We start from the raw sequence: 22,951 nt of genomic DNA on the forward strand, positions 1-22,951 counted from the left end.
TGAGTGCTCGAGGCCAGACAGGCCAGGATTGTGCCATTTCTGGCTGAAAAAGGAAAAGCAACAAACGGAGCAGCATCCCCCTGTAACCATGGGCAGCGCGTGCCTGAGTATCCAAGGGTCTCCAGCGACTCACCGAGGCTGTCTGTATCCCATCATCCTGATCCAGCGGTCACTCATGTCCTGACCCAATCCTGTTACCATCCTGCTTGCAGTAAGAGCCTGGCGGGTGTGGGCTGGGGCAATCTTACCTGTCCTGGAGAGCATTGGGAGCTCTTCCTTACACCTGACTTCTAAAGGGGAGAGTGGCCAGGATTATACCGTTATCTGCTTCCATGCTGTGCATTTCTGGCTGAAAGAGAAGCACCACGAGACAGAGCAGCATCCCTCTGTGAACACGGGCAGCTCCTGCCTCTGTGACCAAGGGTCTCTAGTGACCCACCGAGGCTTTCCGTGTTCCGTCGTTTAACATGGAGTGGTCAATGACATCCTAGCCTGATCGTGTCACTTTCCTGCTTTCTGTGAACAGTGGTGGATGTGGGTTGGGGAGATCTTACTCTTACTGGAGAGCGCTGGAAGTTCCTTCCAGATGTCTTCTCAAGGGGAGAGTCGCCACGATTGTGCCGTCGTCTGCTTCCCATCGCTGTGTGTGTCTGACTTTAATAAGAGAAAGAACTAACCGAGCAGCATCCCCATGTGACCAGGGGCTGATCCTGCCTCTGTGCCCAACGGACTTGAGCGTCTCACCACGTCAATCTGTCTCCTGTCATCCTGATGGAGCAGTCACTCCCATCCTGGCCCAAGCGTGTCACTGTCCTGCTTGCTACGAGACCATGCTGGGGTGTGGGTTGGGGAAATCTTACTGGTCCTGGAGAGCGTTGGCAGCTCTTCCTCCCAGATGAGTGGTCGAGGGCAGAGAGGGCAGAAGGTTGCCGTGGTCTGGTCTCATCGCTGTGTGTGTCTGGCTGAAAGAAAAGAAACACAAAACAAAGCAGCACCTCCCTGTGACCATGGGCAGCCCCTGCCTCTCTGCTCAAGAGTATCTAGCGACTCACCGAGGCTGTCTGTGTCCCGTCTTCCTCATGCAGCATTCACTGCTGTCCTGCTCCCATTCTGTCAGCTTCATGCTTGCTGTGGACCATCAGGGGTGTAGCTTGGGGTGATCTTACCTGTCCTGGAGAGTGTTGGGAGCTCTTCCTTCCAGCTGAGTTCTCAAGGGGAGAGTGGTCAGGAGTGTGCTGTGGTTTGGTCCCATCACTGTGTGAATCTGGCTGCAAAAGGAGAAGCACCAAACGGAGCAGCATCCCCCTGAGACCACAGGCTGTCCCTACTTCACTGCCCGAGGGTCTCCAGCGACTCACCAAGGCTGTCATTATCCTGTCGTCCTCATACAGCGACCACTCCCGTCCTACCCCGATAATGACACCGTCCTCCTTGCTGTTAGAACCTGGTGGGTGTGGGTTGGGGGGATACTACCTGTTCTGCAGAGCGTTGGCAGCTCTTATTCCAGCTGATTTATCAAGGGGAGAGTGGCCTGGAGTGTGCTGTGTTTTTGTGCCAATGGCTGTGCGATTCTGGCTGCAAAAGAGAAGCACCAAAAGGAGCAGCATCCGTCTGTCAACACGGGCAGCCCCTGCCTCTGTGATCAACGGTCTCTAGAGACTCACCGAGTCTCTCTGTGTCCCATCGTCCTCATGGAGCTATCACTGCCATCTTAGTACGAGTGTGTCACCATCCTGCTTACTGTTACAGCCTGCTGGGTGTAGGTTGGGGAGATCTTACCTGTCCTGGCGCACGCTGGAAGATCCTTCAAGCTGACTTCTCAATGGGAGAGAGGCCAGTATTGTGCTGTGGCCTGGAGGCAATCCTCTGTGTGTCTGGCTTTAGTAAGAGAAGGAAAAAGAGGAGCAGCATCCCTCCATGACCACGGGCAGCCCCTGCCTCACTGCCCGAGGCTCTACCACAACTCACCGAGGTTGTCCTTGCTCCGTCATCCTGATCCAGTGGTCACTCCCGTCCTACCCCGATCATGTCACCATCCTGCTTGCTAATAGAACCTGGTGTGTGTGGCCTGGGGAAATCTTGCCTGTCCTGGAGAGCATTGGAAGCTCTTATTCCAGATGATTTCTCAAGGGGAGAGTGGCCAGGATTGTGCTGTGTTTTGGTGTCAATGGCTGTGTGATTCTGGCTGCAAAAGAGAAGCACCAAAAGGAGCAGCATCCCCCTGTGACCATGGGCAGCCCCTACCTCTGTGCCCGAAGGTCTCCAGTGACCCACTGAGGCCGTCCCTGTCCCATCATCCTCACGGAGCGGTCACTCCCATCCTCACCCGATCATGTCACCTTCCTGCTTGCTGTTCGAGGCTGGTGGATGTGGGCTGGGGTCATCTTACTTGTCCTGGATAGTGCTGAATGTTCCTTCCACATGTCTTCTCAAAGGGAGAGTCGCCACAAATGTGCCGTCGTCTGCTTCCCATCGCTGTGTGTGTCTGGCTTTAATAAGTGAAAGAAAAAATGCAGCAGCATCCCTGTGTGAGCAGGGGCTGACCTTGCCTCTGTGCCCAACAACCTCGAGTGTCTCACCACGTCAATCTGTCTCCCATCATCCTGATGGAGCGGTCACTCCTGTCCTGGCCCAAGCGTGTGACTGTCCTGCTTGCAGTTAGAGCCTGGTGGGTGTGGGTTGGGGCAATCTTACCTGTCCTGGAGAGCGTTGGCAGCTCTTCCTTACAACTGACATCTCAGGGGGAGAGCGGCCAGGATTGTGCCATGGTCTGGTCCACACTCCGCGTGATTTTGTCTGAAAGAGAAGAAGCATCAAACGGAGCAGCATCCCTCTGGCAACACGGGCAGCCCCTGCTTCTGTGTCTAAGGGTCTCCAGTTACTCACCGAGGCTGTCCGTGTCCCATCATCCTATTGCAGCGGTCATTGCCCTCCTGGCCCGATCATGTCACCGTCCTCCTTGCTCTTACAGCCTGCTGGGCGTACGTTGGGGCGATCTTACCTGTCCTGGAGAGCGCTGGAAGTTCCTTCCAGATGACTTCTCAAGGGGAGAGAGGCCAGGACTGTGCTGTGCTCTCGTCCCATCGCTGTGTGTGTCTGGCTTTAATATCAGAAAGAACAAACGGAGCAGCACCCCCGTGTGACCACAGCATGACCCTGCCTCTGTGCCCGAGGTTCTCGAGCATCTTACCAAGTCTGATTCCTGCCATCATCCTGTTGGAGTGCTCACTGCCGTCCTGGACCAATCGAATCACCTTCCTGTTTTCTGTGGACCTTGGTGAGTGTGGTTTGGGAGGATCTTACCTCTCCTGAAGAGCATGGCAAGTTCTTCCTTCCAGCTGACTTCTCAAGGGGAGAGAGGCCAGGAGTGTGCCGTGGTCTGGAGTCAATTCTGTGTGTGTCTGGCTTTAATAAGAGAAGGAAAAAGAGGAGCAGCATCCCTCCATGACCATGGGCAGCCCCTGCCTGTCTGCCCGAGGCTCTACCACGACTCACCGAGGCTGTCATTGCTCCGTCATCCTGATCCAGTGGTCACTCCCATCCTACCCCGATCATGTCACCATCCTTCTTGCTCTTAGAACCTGGTGGGTGTGGGTTTGGGAGATCTTACCTGTCCTGGAGAGCGTTGGCAGCTCTTCATTACAGCTGACTTCTCAAGGGAGAGAGGCCAGGATTGTGCCATGGTCTGGTAAACACTCCGTGTGATTTTGGCTGAAAGAGAAGAAGCACCAAACAGAGCAGCATCCCTCTGTGAACACGGGCAGCCCCTACCTTTGTGCCCGAGGGTCTGAAGCGACTCACCGAAGCTGTCATTGTTCCGTCATCCTGATAGAGAAGACACTACTGTCCTACCCCGATCATGTCAGCTTCCTGCTTGCTGTTATGGGCTGGTGGGTGTGGGTTAGGGCGATCTTACCTATCCTGGAGAGTGCTAGATGTTCATTCCAGGTGACTTCTCAAGGGGAGAGTCGCCACGATTGTGCCATCGTCTGCTTCCCATCGCTGTGTGTGTCTGGCTTTAATAAGAGAAAGAACAAACGGAGCAGCATCCCCATGTGACCAGGGGCTGACCCTGCCTCTGTGCCCAACAACCTCAAGCGTCTCACCACGTCAATCCGTCTCCTGTCATCCTGACCGAGCGGTCCCTTCCATCCTGGCCCAAGTGTGTCACTGTCCTGCTTGCAAAGAGACCATGCTAGGGTTTGGGTTGAGGCGAAATTACCTGTCCTGGAGATCACTGACACCTTTTCCAGCTGACTTCTCAATGCGAGAGAGTCCAGGAGTCTGCCATGGATTCTCAAGAGGAGAGCGGCCAGGTTGTGCCGTCGTTTTTTTCCATCGCTGTGTGATTCTGGCTGCAAAAGAGAAGCACCAACTGGAGAAGCATCCCTCTCTGAACACGGGCAGCCCCTGCCTCTCTGCTCAAGAGTATCTAGCGACTCACCGAGGATGTCTGTGTCCCAACTTCCTGATGAAGCATTCATTGCTGTCCTGCCCCAACTCTGTCAGCTTCCTGCTTCCTGTGCACCATCAGGGGTGAGGGTTGGAGCGATCTTACCTGTCCTGAAGAGCGCTGGGAGCCCTTCCTTCCAGCTGATTTCTCAAGGGGAGAGTGGCCACGAGTGTGCTGTGGTTTGCTCCCATCTCTGTGTGAATCTAGCTGCAAAAAGAGAAGTACAAAACGGAGTGGCATCCCCCTCAGAGCACAGGCTACCCCTACTTCTGTGCCCAAGGGTCTCCAGCGACTCATCGAGGCTGTCAATGTTCCGTCATCCTGATACAGTGGCCACTCCTATCCTACCCTGATCACGTCACCATCCTGCGTGCTAACAGAACCTGGTGGGTGTGCGTTAGGGCAATCTTACCTGTCCTGGAGAGCGTTGGCATCTCTTCCTCCAGATGAGTGCTCGAGGTCAGAGAGGCCAGAAGTTTGCCATGGTCCAGTCTAATGGCTACGTATGTTTCTGTCTGAAAGAGGAAAAGCACCAAACGGAGCAGCATCCCCCTGTAACCATGGGCAGCACTTGCCTGAGTGCCCAAGGGTCTCCAGCGACTCACCGAGGCTGTCGTGTCCCATCATACTCATGCAGCAGTCACGCCCGTCCTAACCCGATCATTTCACTGTCCTGCTTGCAGTGCTTGCACCTGGTGGGTGTGCATTAGGGCGATCTTACCTGTCCTGGAGAGCATTGGCAGCTCTTCCTTCCAGCTGAGTGCTCGAAGGCAGAGAGGCCAGGATTGTGCTGTTTCTGGCTGACAGTGGGAAAGCACCAAACAGAACAGCAACCCCCTGCGACCATGGCAGTCCCTGCGTCTCTGCTCAACAGTATCTAGCGACTCACCAATGCTGTCAGTGTCCGTTTGTTCTCATGGAGCGGTCACTGCCCTCCTGGCCTGAGCGTGTCACCATCCTGCTTGCTTTTACAGCCTGCTGGGCATAGGTTGATGAGGTCTTACCTGTCCTGGAGAGTGCTGGAAGTTCCTTCCAGCTGACTTCTCAACGGGAGAAATATCAGGATTGTGCCATGGTCTGGAGTCAATTCTCTGTGTGTCTGGCTTTAATAAGAGAAGGAAAAAGAGGAGCAGCATCCCTCCATGACCACGGGCAGCCCCTGCCTCTCTGCCCGAGGCTCTACCATGACTCACCGAGGCTGTCCGTGTTCCGTCAGCCTGATCCAGTGGTCACTCCCATTCTACCCCGAGCATGTCACCATCCTTCTTGCAGTTAGAGCCTGGTGGGTGTGGGTTCGGCAATCCTATGTGTCCTGGAGAGCATTGGCAGCTCTTCCTTCCAGCTGATTTCTCAAGGGGAGAGTGGCCAGGATTGTGCCATTCTCTGGTTCTATTGCTGTACATTACTGGCTAAAATAGAAGCACCACGAGACAGAGCAGCATCCCTCTGTGAACACAGGCAGCTCCTGCCTCTGTGACCAAGGGTCTCTAGTGACTCATCGAGGCTTTCCGTGTTCCATCGTCTCCATGGAGCTGTCACTGCCATCCTAGCCTGATCGTGTCACTTTCCTGCTTTCTGTGAACAGTGGTGGATGTGGGTTGGGGAGATCTTACTCTTACTGGAGAGCGCTGGAAGTTCCTTCCAGATGTCTTCTCAAAGGAAGAGTCGCCACAATTGTGCCGTCGTCTGCTTCCCATCGCTGTGTGTGTCTGGCTTTAATAAGAGAAAGAACAAACGGAGCAGCATCCCCATGTGACCAGGGGCTGACCCTGCCTCTGTGCCCGATGGACTTCAGCGTCTCACCACGTCAATCCGTCTCCTGTCATCCTGATGGAGCAGTCACTCCCGTCCTGGCCCAAGCGTGTCACTGTCCTGCTTGCTATGAGACCATGCTGGGGTGTGGGTTGGGGAAATCTTACTGGTCCTGGAGAGCGTTGGCAGCTCTTCCTCCCAGATGAGTGGTCGAGGGCAGAGAGGGCAGAAGGTTGCCGTGGTCTGGTCTCATCGCTGTGTGTGTCTGGCTGAAAGAAAAGAAACACAAAACAAAGCAGCACCTCCCTGTGACCATGGGCAGCCCCTGCCTCTCTGCTCAAGAGTATCTAGCGACTCACCGAGGCTGTCTGTGTCCCGTCTTCCTCATGCAGCATTCACTGCCGTCCTGCCCCCATTCTGTCAGCTTCCTGCTTCCCGGGGACCATCGGGGGTTTAGCTTGGGGCGATCTTACCTGTCCTGGAGAGGGTTGGCAGCTCTTATTCCAGCTGATTTCTCAAGGGGAGAGTGGCCAGGAGTGTGCTGTGGTTTGGTCCCATCACTGTGTGAATCTGGCTGCAAAAGGAGAAGCACCAAACGGAGCAGCATCCCCCTGAGACCACAGGCTGTCCCTACTTCACTGCCCGAGGGTCTCCAGCGACTCACCAAGGCTGTCATTATCCTGTCGTCCTCATACAGCGACCACTCCCGTCCTACCCCGATAATGACACCGTCCTCCTTGCTGTTAGAACCTGGTGGGTGTGTGTTTGGGCAATCTTACCTGTCCCAGGGAGCGTTGGCAGCTCTTCCTCCTAGATGAGTGGTCGAGGGCAGAGACGCCAGGATTGTGCCGTTTCTGGCTGAAAGAGGAAAAGCACCAAATGGAGCAGCAATGCCCAGCCTGCAGGGTGTTGGTTGGGGCGACCTTTCCTGTCCTGGAGAGCGCTGGAAGTTCCTTCCAACTGACTTCTCAAGGGCAGAGAGGCCAGGATTGTGCCATGGTCTGGAGGTAATCCTGTGTGTGTCTGGCTGAAAGAGAAGAACCAGAAAACAAAGCAGCACCTCCCTGTGACCATGGGCAGCCCCTGCCTTTGTGCCCAACGGACTCGAGCGTCTCACCACGTCAATCCGTCTCCCGCCATCCTGATGGAGCGGTCACTCCCGTCCTGGCCCAAGCGTGTCACTGTCCTGCTTGCTATGAGACCATGCTGGGGCGTGGGTTGGGGAAATCTTACATGTCCTGGAGATCACTGACACCTTTTCCAGCTGACTTCTAAATGCAAGAGAGTCCAGGAGTGTGCCATGGCTTCTCAAGAGGAGAGCGGCCAGGTCGTGCCGTCGTCTTTTTCCATTGCTGTGTGATTCTGGCTGCAAAAGAGAAGCACCAACCGAAAAAGCATCCCTATGTGAACACCGGCAGCCCCTGCCTCTCTGCTCAAGAGTATCTAGCGACTCACCGAGGCTGTCCGTGTCCCGTTGTCCTCATGGAGCGGTCATTGCCATCCTGGCCTGAGCGTGTCACCATCCTGCTTGCTGTTACAGCCTGCTGGGCATAGCTTGGGGTGATCTTTCCTGTCCTGGAGAGCGCTGGAAGTTCCTTCCAGCTGACTTCTCAACGGGAGAAATATCAGGATTGTGCCGTGGTCTGGAGTCAATTCTGTGTGTGTCTGCCTTTAATAAGAGAAGGAAAAAGAGGAGCACCATCCCTCCATGACCACGGGCAGCCTCTGCTTGTCTGCCTGAGGCTCTACCGTGAATCACGGAGGCTGTCCGTGTTCTGTCATCCTCGTGCAGCAGTCACTCCCATCTTAGCCCGATCGTGTCTCCGTCCTCCTTGCTGTTAGAACCTGGTGTGTGTGGTTTGGGGCAATCTTACCTGTCCTGGAGAGCGTTGGCAGCTCTTCCTTATAGCTGACTTTCAAAGGGAGACAGGCAAGGTTGTGCTGTGGTCTGGTCTCATCACTGTGCATTTCTGGCTAAAAGAGAAGCACCATGAGACAGAGAAGCATCCCTCTGTGAACACGAGCATCCCCTCCCTCTGTGCCCGAGTGTCTCTAGTGACTCACCGAGGCCGTCCCTGTCCCATCGTCCTCATGGAGCGGTCACTCCCGTCCTGACCCGATCGTGTCACCATCCTGCTTGAAGAGAGAGGAAAAAGAAGCTGACTCCCTCTGGTTGAGGTTGTCTATGGAGCGGACACTTGAGCGGGAGGAGCAGGCAGCCGAGCAGCCTCCCCGTCAGCACGGGCAGCCGGTACAGGCCTGCCCAACCGCCCAACCGCCCTTGGGGCCAGCATTCCGCAGCCATGGCCGTCCCCAACGCTTTGTGTTGTGCCAGCCTGGGCTTTGCTCTGCCCTTGCCCCTCAGGGTGCAGAAGCCTGGGGGTTGCCATGTGCTTCAGCTTGCTCTCTGGAAGAAGGCATGTGTGGCTAGAAGCATGCCTGCTGTTGTAATCCAGTTACATTTAACTGGAGTTAAAGCCACTTGGAGGCCGGTCACTAGTGGAGTCCCCCAGGGCTCAGGACTAGGGCCAGTCCTCTTTAATATCTTTATCGATGATCTGAATGAGGGCATCGAGTGCACCCTAAGTTTGCAGATGACACCAGGTTAGGGGTGTGTGTCGATCTGCTCGAGGGTAGGAAGGCTCTGCAGGAGGATCTGGATAGGCTGCACCGATGGGCTGAGGCCAACTGCATGAAGTTCAACAAGGCCAAGTGCCAGGTCCTGCACCTGGGGCGCAATAACCCCAAGCAGAGCTACAGGCTGGGAGATGAGTGGTTGGAAAGCTGCCTGGCAGAGAAGGACCTGGGAGTATTGGAGGATAGTCGGCTGAATATGAGCCAGCAGTGTGCTCAGGTGGCCAAGAAGGCCAACAGCATCCTGGCTGGAATAAGAAGCAGTGTGGCCAGCAGGGCTAGGGAGGTGATTGTCCCCCTGTACTCGGCTCTTGAGATTCGTTTCTGAAGGCTGAGCCACAGTATCTCTTGTCAAGTGTTCAGAGATTGTACTGATACAGAACGGATCATTTCCATATCAACTCTTAGAAATAGGAAAAATCCTGCAAATAAGCAATTGACATGATTATGCTTTTAGTGCTGCACAAGCTAACAGTAGTCAAGTAATCTTTGGCACTAATGCCATGGTATTTTGCAAGTTAAAGTCCTAAGTTAGGTAAATGCATGTTTTTAAACACAGTTTTCTTGGTGTAATCATGTTTGCACTCTCTATTACTCATCTTTTACGTCTGTATTCTTAATCTATTTCTACAATCGTTTTGTGTAATTTTGTTTAGTTTCTTCTCCTACATGCATTCACTTGCATTCTGAATTACCTTTTTCCTCTCTTATGCTGTCGTACACTTTTTCCTCTCTTGGACTTTTTTTTCATTGCTCTGCTGATCTAGACATAGTTCTTTCTATATCTCCATTTGTTCTTATTTCAGCCCACAAATAATTAGATTCCATTTACTTCTGAGCAAGATATATCTCACTGCAGAAAGAAAGTTCTCCAAGTAGCAAACAGATTACACAAGAGCTAGCAAGGTCCACCCTATCTATCAGTCACTCCTGAACTAACTAGTGATGCACTGCTTCCCATGCTCTCTATCCCATGATACAGCAAAATAGAACCACTTCCACGCATCAAAGGCTCATCTCCTACAAACAGGGATCAGTGTTATTTATGGTTCATGTGTTCAGTCATGTGTCAAACACGAACATCTGGATTCCAAGATCTGTGTCAACGCTGATGTGTTCACACGGCACTCTCAGTCTTACCATCTGTTCCATAAAACCTTAGAGCTCTTTGAAGTATGAGGCCCTCACCCTCAGACTTCGAAGTATATTCCCATCTGGATAAACACATATTGCCTAAATCAATCTCCCTGCACTGTGTAGTTTTACTGTAATATAATATGGTGGATTTTTATTATTATTATTATTTTTCTTAATGGAAGGCTTAAAAGCAGGTGTTTTACTGACAGGAAGAATGAAAAGACCTCCCAGTTTTTCATTCCCTCTACAGCAGATCAATCTTCATCAGCTGGCAGAATCATAAGAGCTCATGCAGCTCACAGAACTGCAGTGAAATATGTCTCCGGTTAGCTAGACAAGAGAAGGTTGGTGTGCAGATGTAGACATGGGTTATAGGTAAATATATCAAAAGCAGTGGGAAGCAATAGCTGTAAAATAAGGCAACTGGAGAGGAACAGCTGACAATAGGACATAGTGAAAGTGAGAAAGGAGGAAAGGAAGAGCGAAGCTATAAATCTGAGTTACGGAAGAATCACTTTTTCTTCAGGCTTTATTCAACTAAGAAACACATAGTTTTGAACTGCGCTTTTCACAGATTAGGAAAAGTGGTAAATCTATCATTTAATCAGCCATTTGGATAGTTAAGGTGCTGCCCTGTGTTTAGGCAGAAGCAGCTGGAGTGAAGATTAGACTGGTTCAAAACAGAACAGGGTGTAATTATTTCAGCCCTCTGAGCCCAGATTTTTACTTTCCCTGGGCAGCTGCAAGATAGCTAGAGAGCAGCTCTCTGCCATTTACAGATAGATAAGTGATTGTTTTCCATTTCCAAAATTCGATTTATTTTTGATTAATAAGCATCCAAACTCTTCTGTATCACCCTATCTCTGTCAGAAAAGGAGAACAATGAAGAAAAAAAGGGGGGGAATGACGACACGTGGTATAAGCAACCCAGACAAGTAAATCAATATTCCAATTCTCAACCAGACAAAAGTTCAAAATACTGAAAGGGTGTCAGAAAGCTTCCAGGAATTTTAGTCCACACTGAAGGTATTGGCACCCAGAGAGGACTGACAGCATGAGTGACTGCTTGACAAAGAAATTACTAATCATGTGGGTCTACCATTTAAGTAACTTTCAAAGGGCAATCTGAATAAAGGAGGCAAAGGATTGATCTGATAGGCTAACAACTGGTATACTGGTTCAAAATCCTCTGTGAAGAGAAGTTTGAGGTCTCTTCCCTAAAGAGAAGGCTTAACGACCCTTCAAAATCAAAAGAGATTGTCTCTGTAGAAACACTTTCAGACTGAGATGAGAAAAGTAATTTAAAGAGTCTTAATTTTCTTGTATTGCTCAGAAGCCAGAGTTCACATAGACAAAAAAGATAAGGACTTTAACGCTTAGAGAAAGGGGCACTGAATTTGTAAATTAAGTCAATGTGGACACCCTTTCTTTCTACACATTCAAAAAAAAAAGGTGAACAAAAAGGACAAAGAACAGGATGAATGTGTTTTACAAATGCTAGAAACATATGTAACAAGATAGCTGTATTAGAAACATATGTTGAGGGAAAATTATGATTACATTGGAATGACAGAGACTTGGTTATATCAAGCTATCAACTGGGAGATAAAATTACCAAGGGATAAAGTTTGCGGATGGGTGAGGTAAAACAAAAGTAATGAGGGAGGGAGTAATTTGCGTACAGGGAGAATACTGAATAAACAGAAATAAATGACACTAGGATTTTGGCTGACACAACCGGGACTGTTTGAAGTAAACAGAAGAATGAGATATGGAAAAAGTTAGTCCTTGGACCTTGCCGCAGACTTTCAGGAGAGGATGAAAAAGCATATCAGGAAACGTTTTTACAGATGAAGGAAGTCTGTATCGAATCCAGCGTAATGATCCAGTGGAGGAGTTCAATTACCTAGACATTTCCTAGGAAAATGTTAGTGGGAAAAACTATTAAGCAAGCATGATTATAAGAGTAAAAAAGGATTGCTTCCTTATGGAATATGCTCAAAAGCCACTCAGGCCACAGGAAAAGGGTAATGTGGATATAGTGACTAGAAATAAACTAGACACGATGAATACAGTGAAAGCTGGGAGGAGTATTACAATAAATGTATAGTGCAGTACATGTGGTTGCAATGCCATTAAGACTGGGGGGGTAAGTTGCACTTGCATGTTAAATAAAATCAGACCCTTACTGAACATTAAATAAATTAAAAGTAGCCAAAAAGAATCAAGCTTCACCAAAGGAAACGCAGGGAAAAATCCGAGGTATATTTAAGAATATATTTTCAAAATACAAGTAATTCATCAGGGATGAAGCCAGAAAATAAATAAATAAATAAATAAATAAACCTGCAATTGTATCAGGGAAGTGTAGTGCTTTATCTAGTCCCATTCACTGAACAATAGGAAAAGAAGCATCTTGTGGCCAGTAACACACGTTTGTAACAGCATAAATTCCACATGACCTGTGAGCCCATCTGTTTTGCTACTGGTGCTGGAAGAAAAATGTGAGTAGATGAGAAGGGACTGCAGATGAAAAGTAGAGACTAGGTGTGAAGAGAGAAATGGTACATGTTTCAATAGTTTCTCTGACATTTCCCTGTTTGCAGTGAATGAGGTTCACAAATGACCTTGCTGCCACGCACAAAGCCTAATAGCCAACCTCCACAGCACATTACAGGCAGACACTCACACCAATGTGAGGAACCTAGATTCAAGATCATATTTTGGCTAACAGAGATTGGACTCAATTCTCTGAGGAAGATATTAAAAAAAAAAAAAAAAAAAAAGTTCATTTTATAAAAAGTAATTGCATTTATTATTTGGAAATTTAGCCACACAAAAATATTCACACATGCAGTAGTTAAGTCAGGTTAAACCTAAACTAATCACCAAGTTGATGATTAAAGAGAAAAAGCAGTATGTAATCCTTTCCCTGAAAGGAACAGTGTTTTAGGGGAAAAACACTAAGGAGTAGATACATGAATAAACATCACGGGTCACAGTACGGCCACCTGGATTGCTATGTCACCTGAAGTGTGGGTATGTGTACTCTGCCTTGCTTTTCTCCTTACACAGTGTGGTGGTTTTACTCGGGTGGGCAGCCGAGTTCCACCACAACCGCTCTCTCACTCCCCCTCCTGAAAGGGGAACACGGAGAAAATACAATCAAAAGGGCTCAAAGGTTGAGATAAGGACAGGGAGAATGTGCAGTAATTATTGTGACTGTCAAAACAGACTCAGCATAGGGAGACAGTCAGATTGATTGCCTATTCCTAAGCAGCTAGAAAAGCGAGAAACAAAGGAAAGAAACCAAAAGCACCTATCCCCCCCATCCACCCTCTTCCACCTCCTCCCCCCAAGTAGCGCAGGGGAGTGGGGGAATGGGGGTTATGGTCAGTCTATAGCGCTTCTCCACCGCTCCTTCTCAATCCCTCTTGTCCCCTGTGCTGTGGGGTCCCTCCCACAGGATGCAGGCCTTGCTGAACTGACCTGGCGTGGGCTTCCCACAGGCAGCAGCTCTTCCAGAACTGCTCCCACATGGCTTCATACCATGGGCTCCATCCCTCAGGAGCAGACTGCTCCAGCACAGGTCCCCCACGGGCAGCAGCTCCTACCAGGTCACCTGCTCCTGCGTGGGCTCCTCCACGGGCTGCAGCGTGGAACCCTGCTCCACCGTGGTACTCCATGGGCTGCAGGGGGACAGCCTGCTTCACCATGGGCCTCACCACAGGCCGCAGGGGACTTCTGCTCCATGCCTGGAGCACCTCTCCCCCTCCTTCCTCACTGACCTTGGTGTTGTCTTCAGGGGGCAGTGGCGACCTGGCTCAGGAACGGCACGGCGACCAACCCCAGGCCGCTCGGTCCATCGGCTCACAGACACCAACGTGGTGGATGGCAAATGGCGTTTATTGTCGAGTCACATGGCATTATATACCCGAGGCCCATAGCGTCACTTCCGCTTGCTTACATCACAGACCACACGCTGCTGTCCATCAAGGGACGGGCTCCACCTTTCCATACAGCACGACATCTTCCGGCCGCCAGACCCTAACTACCCACACCTTGGCACCCGCAAGGCCGTTCCTCACTCCTCACTCTCCCAGCTGCTGTGTGACACAGTGTTGTGTTTTTTTTCCCCTGTCTTAAATCTGCTCTCACAGAGGCGCAAAACAACATCACTTACTGGCTCAGCTCTGGCCAGCAGTGGGGCCCTTGCCAAACATGGGGCAGCTTCTAGATCCTTCTCACAGAAGCCATGCCTGTGGCCCCCTAACACCAAAACCTTGCCACGTAAACCCATGACACAGCAAGTGGCTCAGACTTTCTCTTCCTGGAACTACTCAAGAAATGAGAGTATGAGTAGCTTTCTCACACCAAGACAATTAGAACAAATGTTGAGGTTTGAAAGCCTGTTGCTCTAAGGATTGAAGCCTATTTTTAACATTTTAGATGTTGTTTGGCATTCATAGAGCAGTGTTCAATGGTAGGCCTCACAGCTGGTTTCCTCTGGATTTCCGATAATCCAACAAATTTCTCCTTCCGTTGATAGCAGTCTCACCCTAGTATGCAACAGTCTCGTAGTAGCAAGTCCTGGTCCCTGCCAAATAATTATCAGTACAGGAAAGATCTGAGAAACATTCTAAATGGATACTGTCAGTAGATGTTTGCGATGATTTTAAAAAATCTGAATAGAAACATTGAAGATCATACCCATGCAGGGAATGTGATTAGACCCTGTTTCAAGCATCTTAGCACCACTGAGACCAAACATCAAGGAAAAAAAAAAAAAAAAAAAAAAAAAACGAAAAAAAAAACAACCTTTCAGATTTGTTTTTGAGAGTCTGAATAACACATTATCTCTTCTCATTTTGTTGCTTATTAGACAGTATTGCCATTCACATATTTTTCTCCAACAATGAGAAAGTCAAATGGCAAAAAGGTTGGAAAATAGTTCTGAAAAACACCAGTTTAATCAGGGATAGTTCACCGGTCTTGAGCCTGAAAAAATGCCACGTCTCCAAATCCAGTCTTTTTTTAAACTCTGTGCCTTTTCCCCAAAGAATTATGAAATAGTGACAAAGGCAGTCCTGAAGGTCTGAACACCAGTGCATTTGAAAGCCTGAGACATGAGCACTACAGTCTGCCTGGGCAGACCTATTCTCCCATGTGGAGCCTATGGTTCAGTTAACAGGACTCCAACCATCTGCAGGAAAGTACACAAGAACATCAAGCCCTTAATTATTCTCCACTATCGCAGTATATTTATATTCTGAAATCAGAACTTCATTTTCTGCTGACATTTAAGTGTGGAAATTAATCACTTGGGATTGTAATTCTACATATGATGCTAGGGGAAATTATAAAAACATCCAAAGTACCACATCTTTAGTCTGCATTTTGGTTTAGACATGTTAGATAATGCTTAGTGAAGCATTTTACATCCTATTAAAGCTTTACAGCACACACTCTTCCTACTAAAAAATTCTTAGAGTGAGTGCCTAAGTGCTGCTTAAAATCAGATACACTTCTAAAATAGAAAACATAATATTTAATTTTCCTGTATGATAGAGTTCATGCAACTCTTTTGTATTTTTGGTGCAGTATTCATGGCAATAACTGCTGGTGGTAAAATATAGTAGGTAGAGATCAAGTAGCACGTGTGCATTGTAACATTATAGGTTCCAGAATTTTGATATATGACTCAAATAAATACAATAAACACAATATTTATTTAATATAATGCACCTGGATGCTATTTCTATTAATGAATGATAATGTGCTATAGAGCTTTCTAATATTCTAAAATAAAAACATTATTCAAGACACATAGGCTGAAGCATTCTGGAAGTCCTTAGACACAGTGGAGTACCATTTGTCAATAAAGAAGTCTTTTCATGAACATTAACAACAGTATTTCAAAACAAGTGGGTATTGATCACAAAATCTGAATCAACTTTTAAGCACATAATCAAATCTTGCTAATGCTAGTAGGGCAACGTAACTCACCCAGGTAAATATTCAGGCAACTATAAAAATAAAAACAGAGAAGGCAGGAAGAAAGCCATAGACATGTCATAAAGATTGCACAAGATTCCATGGCTTTAAAATCATTTTTTTTTCAGTAATTTTAATTTCTGTATTAGAATTTACCATGAGGAAAAAAAAGCGTTGAGTCACCTGACCCAAAGAGTTCATTCCAGAAATATCTTCAGCAACTGTGATTTGATCAAATTTGAACTAACTATTGGAAGTGTTGAAAGCCCCATCCTTAACACTAGATAAACTTACTGACGAATTCCAAGTGCTTGATCCAAACACTAATTTTGTTGGAGAACAGTTCCAACCTTAGAACAGTTTTTCTACCTCCGTTCTTGTAAAAAGATGCATTGAAACTTTCCAGACACTTCAGCTATAGGTATATATAGGTATACCAACCTAGTATGTTTCAGCCTATATTATTGATATTTTAAGATACTAAAACAAGGTTCTTACGGTATGGTGATAACCATAGATGTAATTGTGACCATATGTGTCTATTCTACTGGGAGAAATAAACTGTAAAAGTTTACTACTATCTTTGCCACAGCTGTAATAATAAATGGTAAAAATCATCATCTAAGCATCAAAAAGTTCTCTTGATAAAGTTCTCTTGATTTAAAGATCAAAGCCAAGATTTCCTTAAGTGGTATATTCTTTATTGCAGCGCTGGATGCACGGGGGATCCTTCCACCTATCGTGCATGTTCGAAGTGACAAACTATCTCGTATTTATACAGCGAAACAATGAATATTCAATTAGCACCTATACATATTCATTACCTAACCCCACCTACCCTCGCTTCGTATGCTAATTAGCTTATCAGTCCTTGCGCTTGCGCAAAGCCTTCCAAGAGTTGTGGGCCAGGGTCTCCAGGATGTGGGCAGTGGTCTTTGGGAGGAAGGCCGTAGGTCTTCCTTGTAATGCACTTTCTTAATCAGTTGTTTTCCAAGCTGTAAAAATCACACAAAATCACAGAATCACAGAATTTCTAGGTTGGAAGAGACCTCAAGATCATCGAGTCCCACCTCTGACCTAACGCTAGCAGTCCCAACTAAACCATATCCCTAAGCTCTACATCTAAACGTCTTTTAAAGACTTCCAGGGATGGTGACTCCACCACTTCCCTGGGCAGCCTGTTCCAATGCCTAACAACCCTTTCAGTAAAGAAGTTCTTCCTAACATCTAACCTAAAACTCCCCTGGCGCAACTTAAGCCCATTCCCCCTCGTCCTGTCACCAGGCACGTGGGAGAACAGACCAACCCCCACCTCGCTACAGGCTCCCTTGAGGTACCTATAGAGAGTGATAAGGTCACCCCTGAGCCTCCTCTTCTCCAGGCTGAACAAGCCCAGCTCCCTCAGCCGCTCCTCGTAGGACTTGTTCTCCAGGCCCCTCACCAGCTTCGTCGCCCTTCTCTGCACCCGCTCAAGCACCTCGATGTCCTTCTTGTAGCGAGGGGCCCAAAACTGAACACAGTACTCGAGGTGCGGCCTCACCAGAGCTGAGTACAGGGGGACGATCACCTCCCTAGCCCTGCTGGCCACACTGTTCCTGATACAAGCCAGGATGCCGTTGGCCTTCTTGGCCACCTGAGCACACTGCTGGCTCATATTCAGCCGACTATCCACCAATACTCCCAGGTCCTTCTCTGCCTGGCAGCTCTCCAACCACTCACCTCCCAGCCTGTAGCTCTGCTTGGGGTTATTGCGCCCCAGGTGCAGGACCCGGCACTTGGCCTTGTTGAACTTCATGCAGTTGACCTCAGCCCATTGGTGCAGCCTATCCAGATCCTCCTGCAGAGCTTTCCTACCCTCGAGCAGATCGACACACTCACCTAACTTGGTGTCATCTGCGAACTTACTGAGGGTGCACTCGATGCCCTCATCCAGATCATCGATGAAGATATTAAAGAGGACCGGCCCCAGCACCGAGCCCTGGGGGACGCCACTAGTGACTGGCCTCCAACTGGACTTGGCTCCATTCACCACGACTCTTTGGGCCCGGCTATCCAGCCAGTTTCTAACCCAACGAAGTGTGCGCCAGTCCAAGCCAAGAGCAGCCAGTTTCTTGAGGAGAATGCTGTGGGAGACGGTGTCAAAAGCCTTGCTGAAGTCAACGTAGACCACATCCACAGCCCTTCCCTCGTCCATCCAGCGCGTCACTTTGTCATAGAAGGAGATCAGGTTCGTCAAGCAGGATCTGCCTTTCATAAACCCATGCTGACTGGGCCTGATCGCCTGCTTGCCCTGCAAGTGCTGTGTGATGACTCTCAGGAGGATCTGCTCCATGAGCTTCCCTGGCACTGAGGTCAAACTGACAGGCCTGTAGTTTCCTGGGTCTGCACTCCGGCCCTTCTTGTAGATGGGCGTCACATTTGCTAGCCGCCAGTCAACTGGGACCTCCCCCGATAGCCAGGACTGCTGATAAATAATGGACAGTGGCTTGGCCAGCTCCTCTGCCAGTTCTCTCAGTACCCTTGGGTGGATCCCATCCGGCCCCATCAACTTGTGCACATCCAAGTGCCGTAGCAGGTCACCAACCAGTTCTTCATGGATAGTGAGGGCCACATCCTGCTCCCCATCCCCTTCCACCAGCTCAGGGTACTGAGTATCCAGAGAACAACCGGTATTGCCACTAAAGACTGAGGCAAAGAAGGCATTGAGCACCTCCGCCTTTTCCTCATCTCTTGTAACTAAGTTTCCCCCCACATCCAGTAAAGGATGGAGATTCTCCTTAGTACTCCTTTTTGTGTTGATGTATTTATAGAAATGTTTTTTGTTTTCTTTAACGGCAGTAGCCAGATTGAACTCCAGATGAGCTTTGGCTTTCCTAATTTTGTCCCTGCACAACCTTAGTCCTCCCTAGTGGCCTGCCCACTTTTCCAAAGATTATAAACCCTCTTTTTTCTCCTAAACTCAAGCCACAATTCTCTGTTGAGCCAGGCTGGTCTTCTTCCCTGCCAGCTCGTCTTTGGGCACGTGGGGACAGACCGTTCTGTGCCATTAAGATTTCCCTCTTGAAGAGCGCCCAGCCTTCCTGGACCCCTCTGCCCTTCAGAACCGCCTCCCAAGGGACTCCACCAACCAGTGTCCTGAGCAGCTCAAAGTCAGCCCTCCAAAAGTCCGATACAGCGGTTTTACTGGTCCCCTTCCTGGCCTCGCCAAGAATAGTGAACTCCACCATTTCGTGGTCACTCTGCCCAAGACAGCTCCCGACAATCACATCCTCCACCAGTCCTTCTCTGTTTGTGAAGAGAAGTTCTAGCAGGGCACCACCCCTGGTAGGTTCACTAACCAGCTGCGTCAGGAAGCTATCTTCCACGCTCTCCAGAAACCTCCTAGACTGCTTTCTCAGGGCTGTCTTGTGCTTCCAGGATATGTCAGGGAAGTTGAAGTCCCCCACGAGTACAAGAGCTGAAGATTTCGCAACTTCTGTCAGTTGCCTGTAGAATTCTTCATCCGTCTCCTCATCCTGGTTCGGCGATCTATAGCAGACCCCGACCAGGACACTAGCCTTGTTGTCCCTGGCGATCCTAACCCAAAGGGACTCGACCTTGTCATTCCCAGCCTCGAGTTCTACAACCTCGATAGACTCTCTAATACAGAGAGCCACACCACCACCCCTTCTGTGCTGCCTGTCCCTTCTAAAGAGCTTATAGCCAGGCATTGCAGCACTCCAGTCATGAGACTGGTCCCACCATGTCTCCGTGATGGCAACCAAGTCATAGCCTGCCTGCTGCACGATGGCTTCCAGCTCTGCCTGTTTGTTACCCATGCTGCGTGCATTGGTGTAGATGCACTTCAGCTGGGCCATTGCCTTATCCTCTGGCCTTGCCATTGTTCCCCCTGGCACAGCCCCAACAATCCTAGCTTCAGCCCCATCCCCCTTCCTACCTAGTTTAAAGCCCTCTCAATGAGCCCTGCCAGCTCCTGGCCCTCCTTTCATGAAGGTCAACAAGGGCACGTGCAGGGTCCTGCCCTGCAGAGGAATAACCCCAAGCACCAGTACAGACCACTGAAACTGGCCACCCACAGAGGTTTCGGAGTCTCTTTCCTCGGAGATACTCAAAGCATGTATAGATGCAGTCCTGGAAATCCTGCTCCTGCTAATGATGCTTGAAGGGCTTCGACTGGACTCTTCCAGTCCTAATTATTGGGTGATTCTGTAATGACAAACAGCTTTACTGAGAATTTTTCTGTGGGACACCATGCTAGTTTGGTTCCTGGAGCCCACGTAGCAGAGCCTCGGGTTGTAAGGGTTTTTAGGGTTAGGGCTTTAGGATTTTTAGGGTTAGGATTTTAAGGGATTTTAGGGTTAGGGTTGGAAGGGTTTTTAGGGTTAGGGCTTTAGGGTTTTTAGGGTTAGGGTTGTAAGGGATTTTAGGGTTAGGGCTTTAGGGTTTTTAGGGGGCAGAGCCAAGTAGCCTGCCTCTCTTGCTGAGTCTACGCCCAGCACTGCAGCCAGCAGGATGGGGTTGTGCCTGTGTGGTCCCATTCCCTCCCGCTCCTGCCCTTCCTGGCCCATTTCCTCCTGGGTGCCAGCTCATGAAGGCATTTTCAGCGGGTCAAAGCATGTCACCTCCTCACAGGAGCTTCTTTCCTGGGCCAGGCTAAAGCACCTTTGAGTCGCAGACCTCTCATCAGCACTGACTTCTTGCGCGAGCTGCTGGAAATTGTCTAAGAAGCAAGGAAAGCCCAGACGGGTTTTGTTTCCCTCTGGAGGAGCAGAACAAATTTTTTCCTGCCAGAGGTTATGGGACTGTGGCTCTGTGCTGGGGTGCCGAGGACCTGCTGAGCCTGCTTGCTGTCACTTTGCTTTACCATCTTTGATCCCGTTGGAAAACTTGCCACCACCCAGAGGAACAGCACGGTTGTGGGAAGCAACACAACCTGACCACCTGCAGCCCCTTCTCCAGGGACATCCGTGCGATGTGTGGCTGTTGTAGGAGTTCAGGGCAACCACAGGGAATTTCAAGTGGCTCAGACCATGTCCTTAGATCCCAGCTATGGTTCTTCATTGAAGGGGACGTGAGTCATTCCTCAGGCTCCCTTCCCTGCAACCTCTGTGTCTCTGCTGCCTCTCATTGGACTACAGAGCCCTAATTAGCCCAGGTAGTTTTCCACTTAGCCCTTTGGGTGACGATCTGAAGCTGCATTTGCTGCCCACCCCTAGAAACGGGCTGTCTGTGAATAATCCCTGTGCTCTCCTGGGTTCAGACATCAGCATCTGACACGAGTCCTGTCACATGCTGGACACCCCTGAGCAGATATGTCCTGACCAGTCCCATCTCCAGTGGCTCTGGGCACCCACAGATGAGAGCTGAATCCATCCCAAAATTCCCTATAAAATCACCTGATGATCTCATCCGCACATGGAGAACACAAGGTTAACAGCAGGCCCTGTTAGGGTGCAATTTCTTGAGCGTATTCTTGACTCCATCAAATGGAAAAAAGTCTCAAACTTCAGACACAGCACTGAAGACATCCCCTTTTATTACAGAGAGGTGGAAAAGGAGTACAGCTCCGACATAAATACATTTAAAGATGGCTTCTGGGACAGAGGGACTGGGCTTGTGCCTCTGGAGGAGTGAGACAAATCCAGACATTCATGCCCAAACAGGGTAGTCAGAGAAAAATGTCCAAAGCACAAGAAAACAAACAAACAAACTGCAACAACAACAAAAAATGTGCATAAATATGGGTGGCTTAGTCCTGCTGAAGTACTGCCAACAGAATCAGTTTTTTCAGGGAATCCTTCAGCTCCTGGTTCCTCATGCTGTAGATGAAGGGATTCAGCGTTGGAGGCACCACCGAGTACAGGACTGCCACCACCTGATCCAGGGATGAGGAGGAGATGGAGTGGGGTCTCAGGTAGGCAACTGTGCCAGTGCTGATGAACAGGGAGACCACAGCCAGGTGAGGGAAGCACGTGGAAAAGGCTTTGTGCTGGCCCTGCTCAGAGGGCATCCTCAGCACAGCCCTGAAGATTTGCACATAGGACAGCACAATGAGAACAAAACACCCCAAAGCTAAACAAAGACTAACTGCAATGACCCAAAGTTCCCTGAGGTAGGCATCCGAGCAAGAGAGCCTGAGGATCTGGGGGACTTCACAGAAGAACTGGTCCAGGGCATTGCCTTGGCAGAGTGGTATGGAAAATGTATTGGCCGTGTGCAGCACGGAATAGAAAAAACTTCCGCCCCAGGCAGCTGCTGCTGTTTTCATACAAGCTCTACTGCTCATAAAGGTCCCGTAGTGCAGGGGCTTGCAGATGGCAACGTAGCAGTCATAGGCCATGACGGTGAGAAGGGAATATTCTGCTCCAAGCAAGAAGAAGAGAAAAAAGACTTGGGCAACGCATCCTGAATAGGAGATGGTCCTGGTGTCCCACAGGGAATTGGCCACGGCTTTGGGAACAGTGGTGGAGATGGAGCCCAGGTCGAGGAGGGCGAGGTTGAGGAGGAAGAAGTACATGGGGGTGTGGAGGCGGTGGTCGCAGGCTACGGCTGTGAGGATGAGGCCGTTGCCCAGGAGGGCAGCCAGGTAGATGCCCAGGAAGAGCCCGAAGTGCAGGAGCTGCAGCTCGCGTGTGTCTGCAAATGGCAGGAGGAGGAACTCTGTGGGGAAGCTGCTGTTGGACATTTGCTGGCTTTGGGTGTATTAGTCTGTCCATTGAGAAATTTAAAGAGGAATTTTAGATAGTGTTTTCTGAGCAAAACCTAAACCAAATTTCCCTGAAACCTTCTCAGCAAGAATCACAGTCTTTTCCCTGTGAAGAATACATGCTACAGCTTGTAAAATATTTAGTTTTTATTTTTATTTTATTTTTTTCCCTAGGGATACAATAATTATCAGGTTAATCCTCTGTGTCCTCTGTGGGCTTCGGAAGTGTCAGTACTACCCCGCTGTATATAGTAAAGAATATCAGGGACTGATCC

The 22,951-nt window shown here is 49.3% G+C and overlaps 1 protein-coding gene across 1 annotated transcript; it reads right to left on the minus strand.

The window, feature by feature from the left end:
* Window positions 1-21,719: 21,719 nt before the first annotated feature.
* Window positions 21,720-22,655, minus strand: LOC311216439 (olfactory receptor 14A16-like; the record flags this gene model as incomplete). Its single annotated transcript, XM_084297974.1, has 1 exon — window positions 21,720-22,655. One exon carries the CDS (start codon window positions 22,653-22,655, stop codon window positions 21,720-21,722), a length of 936 nt encoding a protein of 311 aa, XP_084154100.1.
* Window positions 22,656-22,951: the final 296 nt, after the last annotated feature.

The sequence above is a fragment of the Netta rufina genome (genome assembly GCF_964035555.1).
Source record: "Netta rufina genome assembly, chromosome: 18".
NCBI classification, from domain to species: domain Eukaryota; kingdom Metazoa; phylum Chordata; class Aves; order Anseriformes; family Anatidae; genus Netta; species Netta rufina.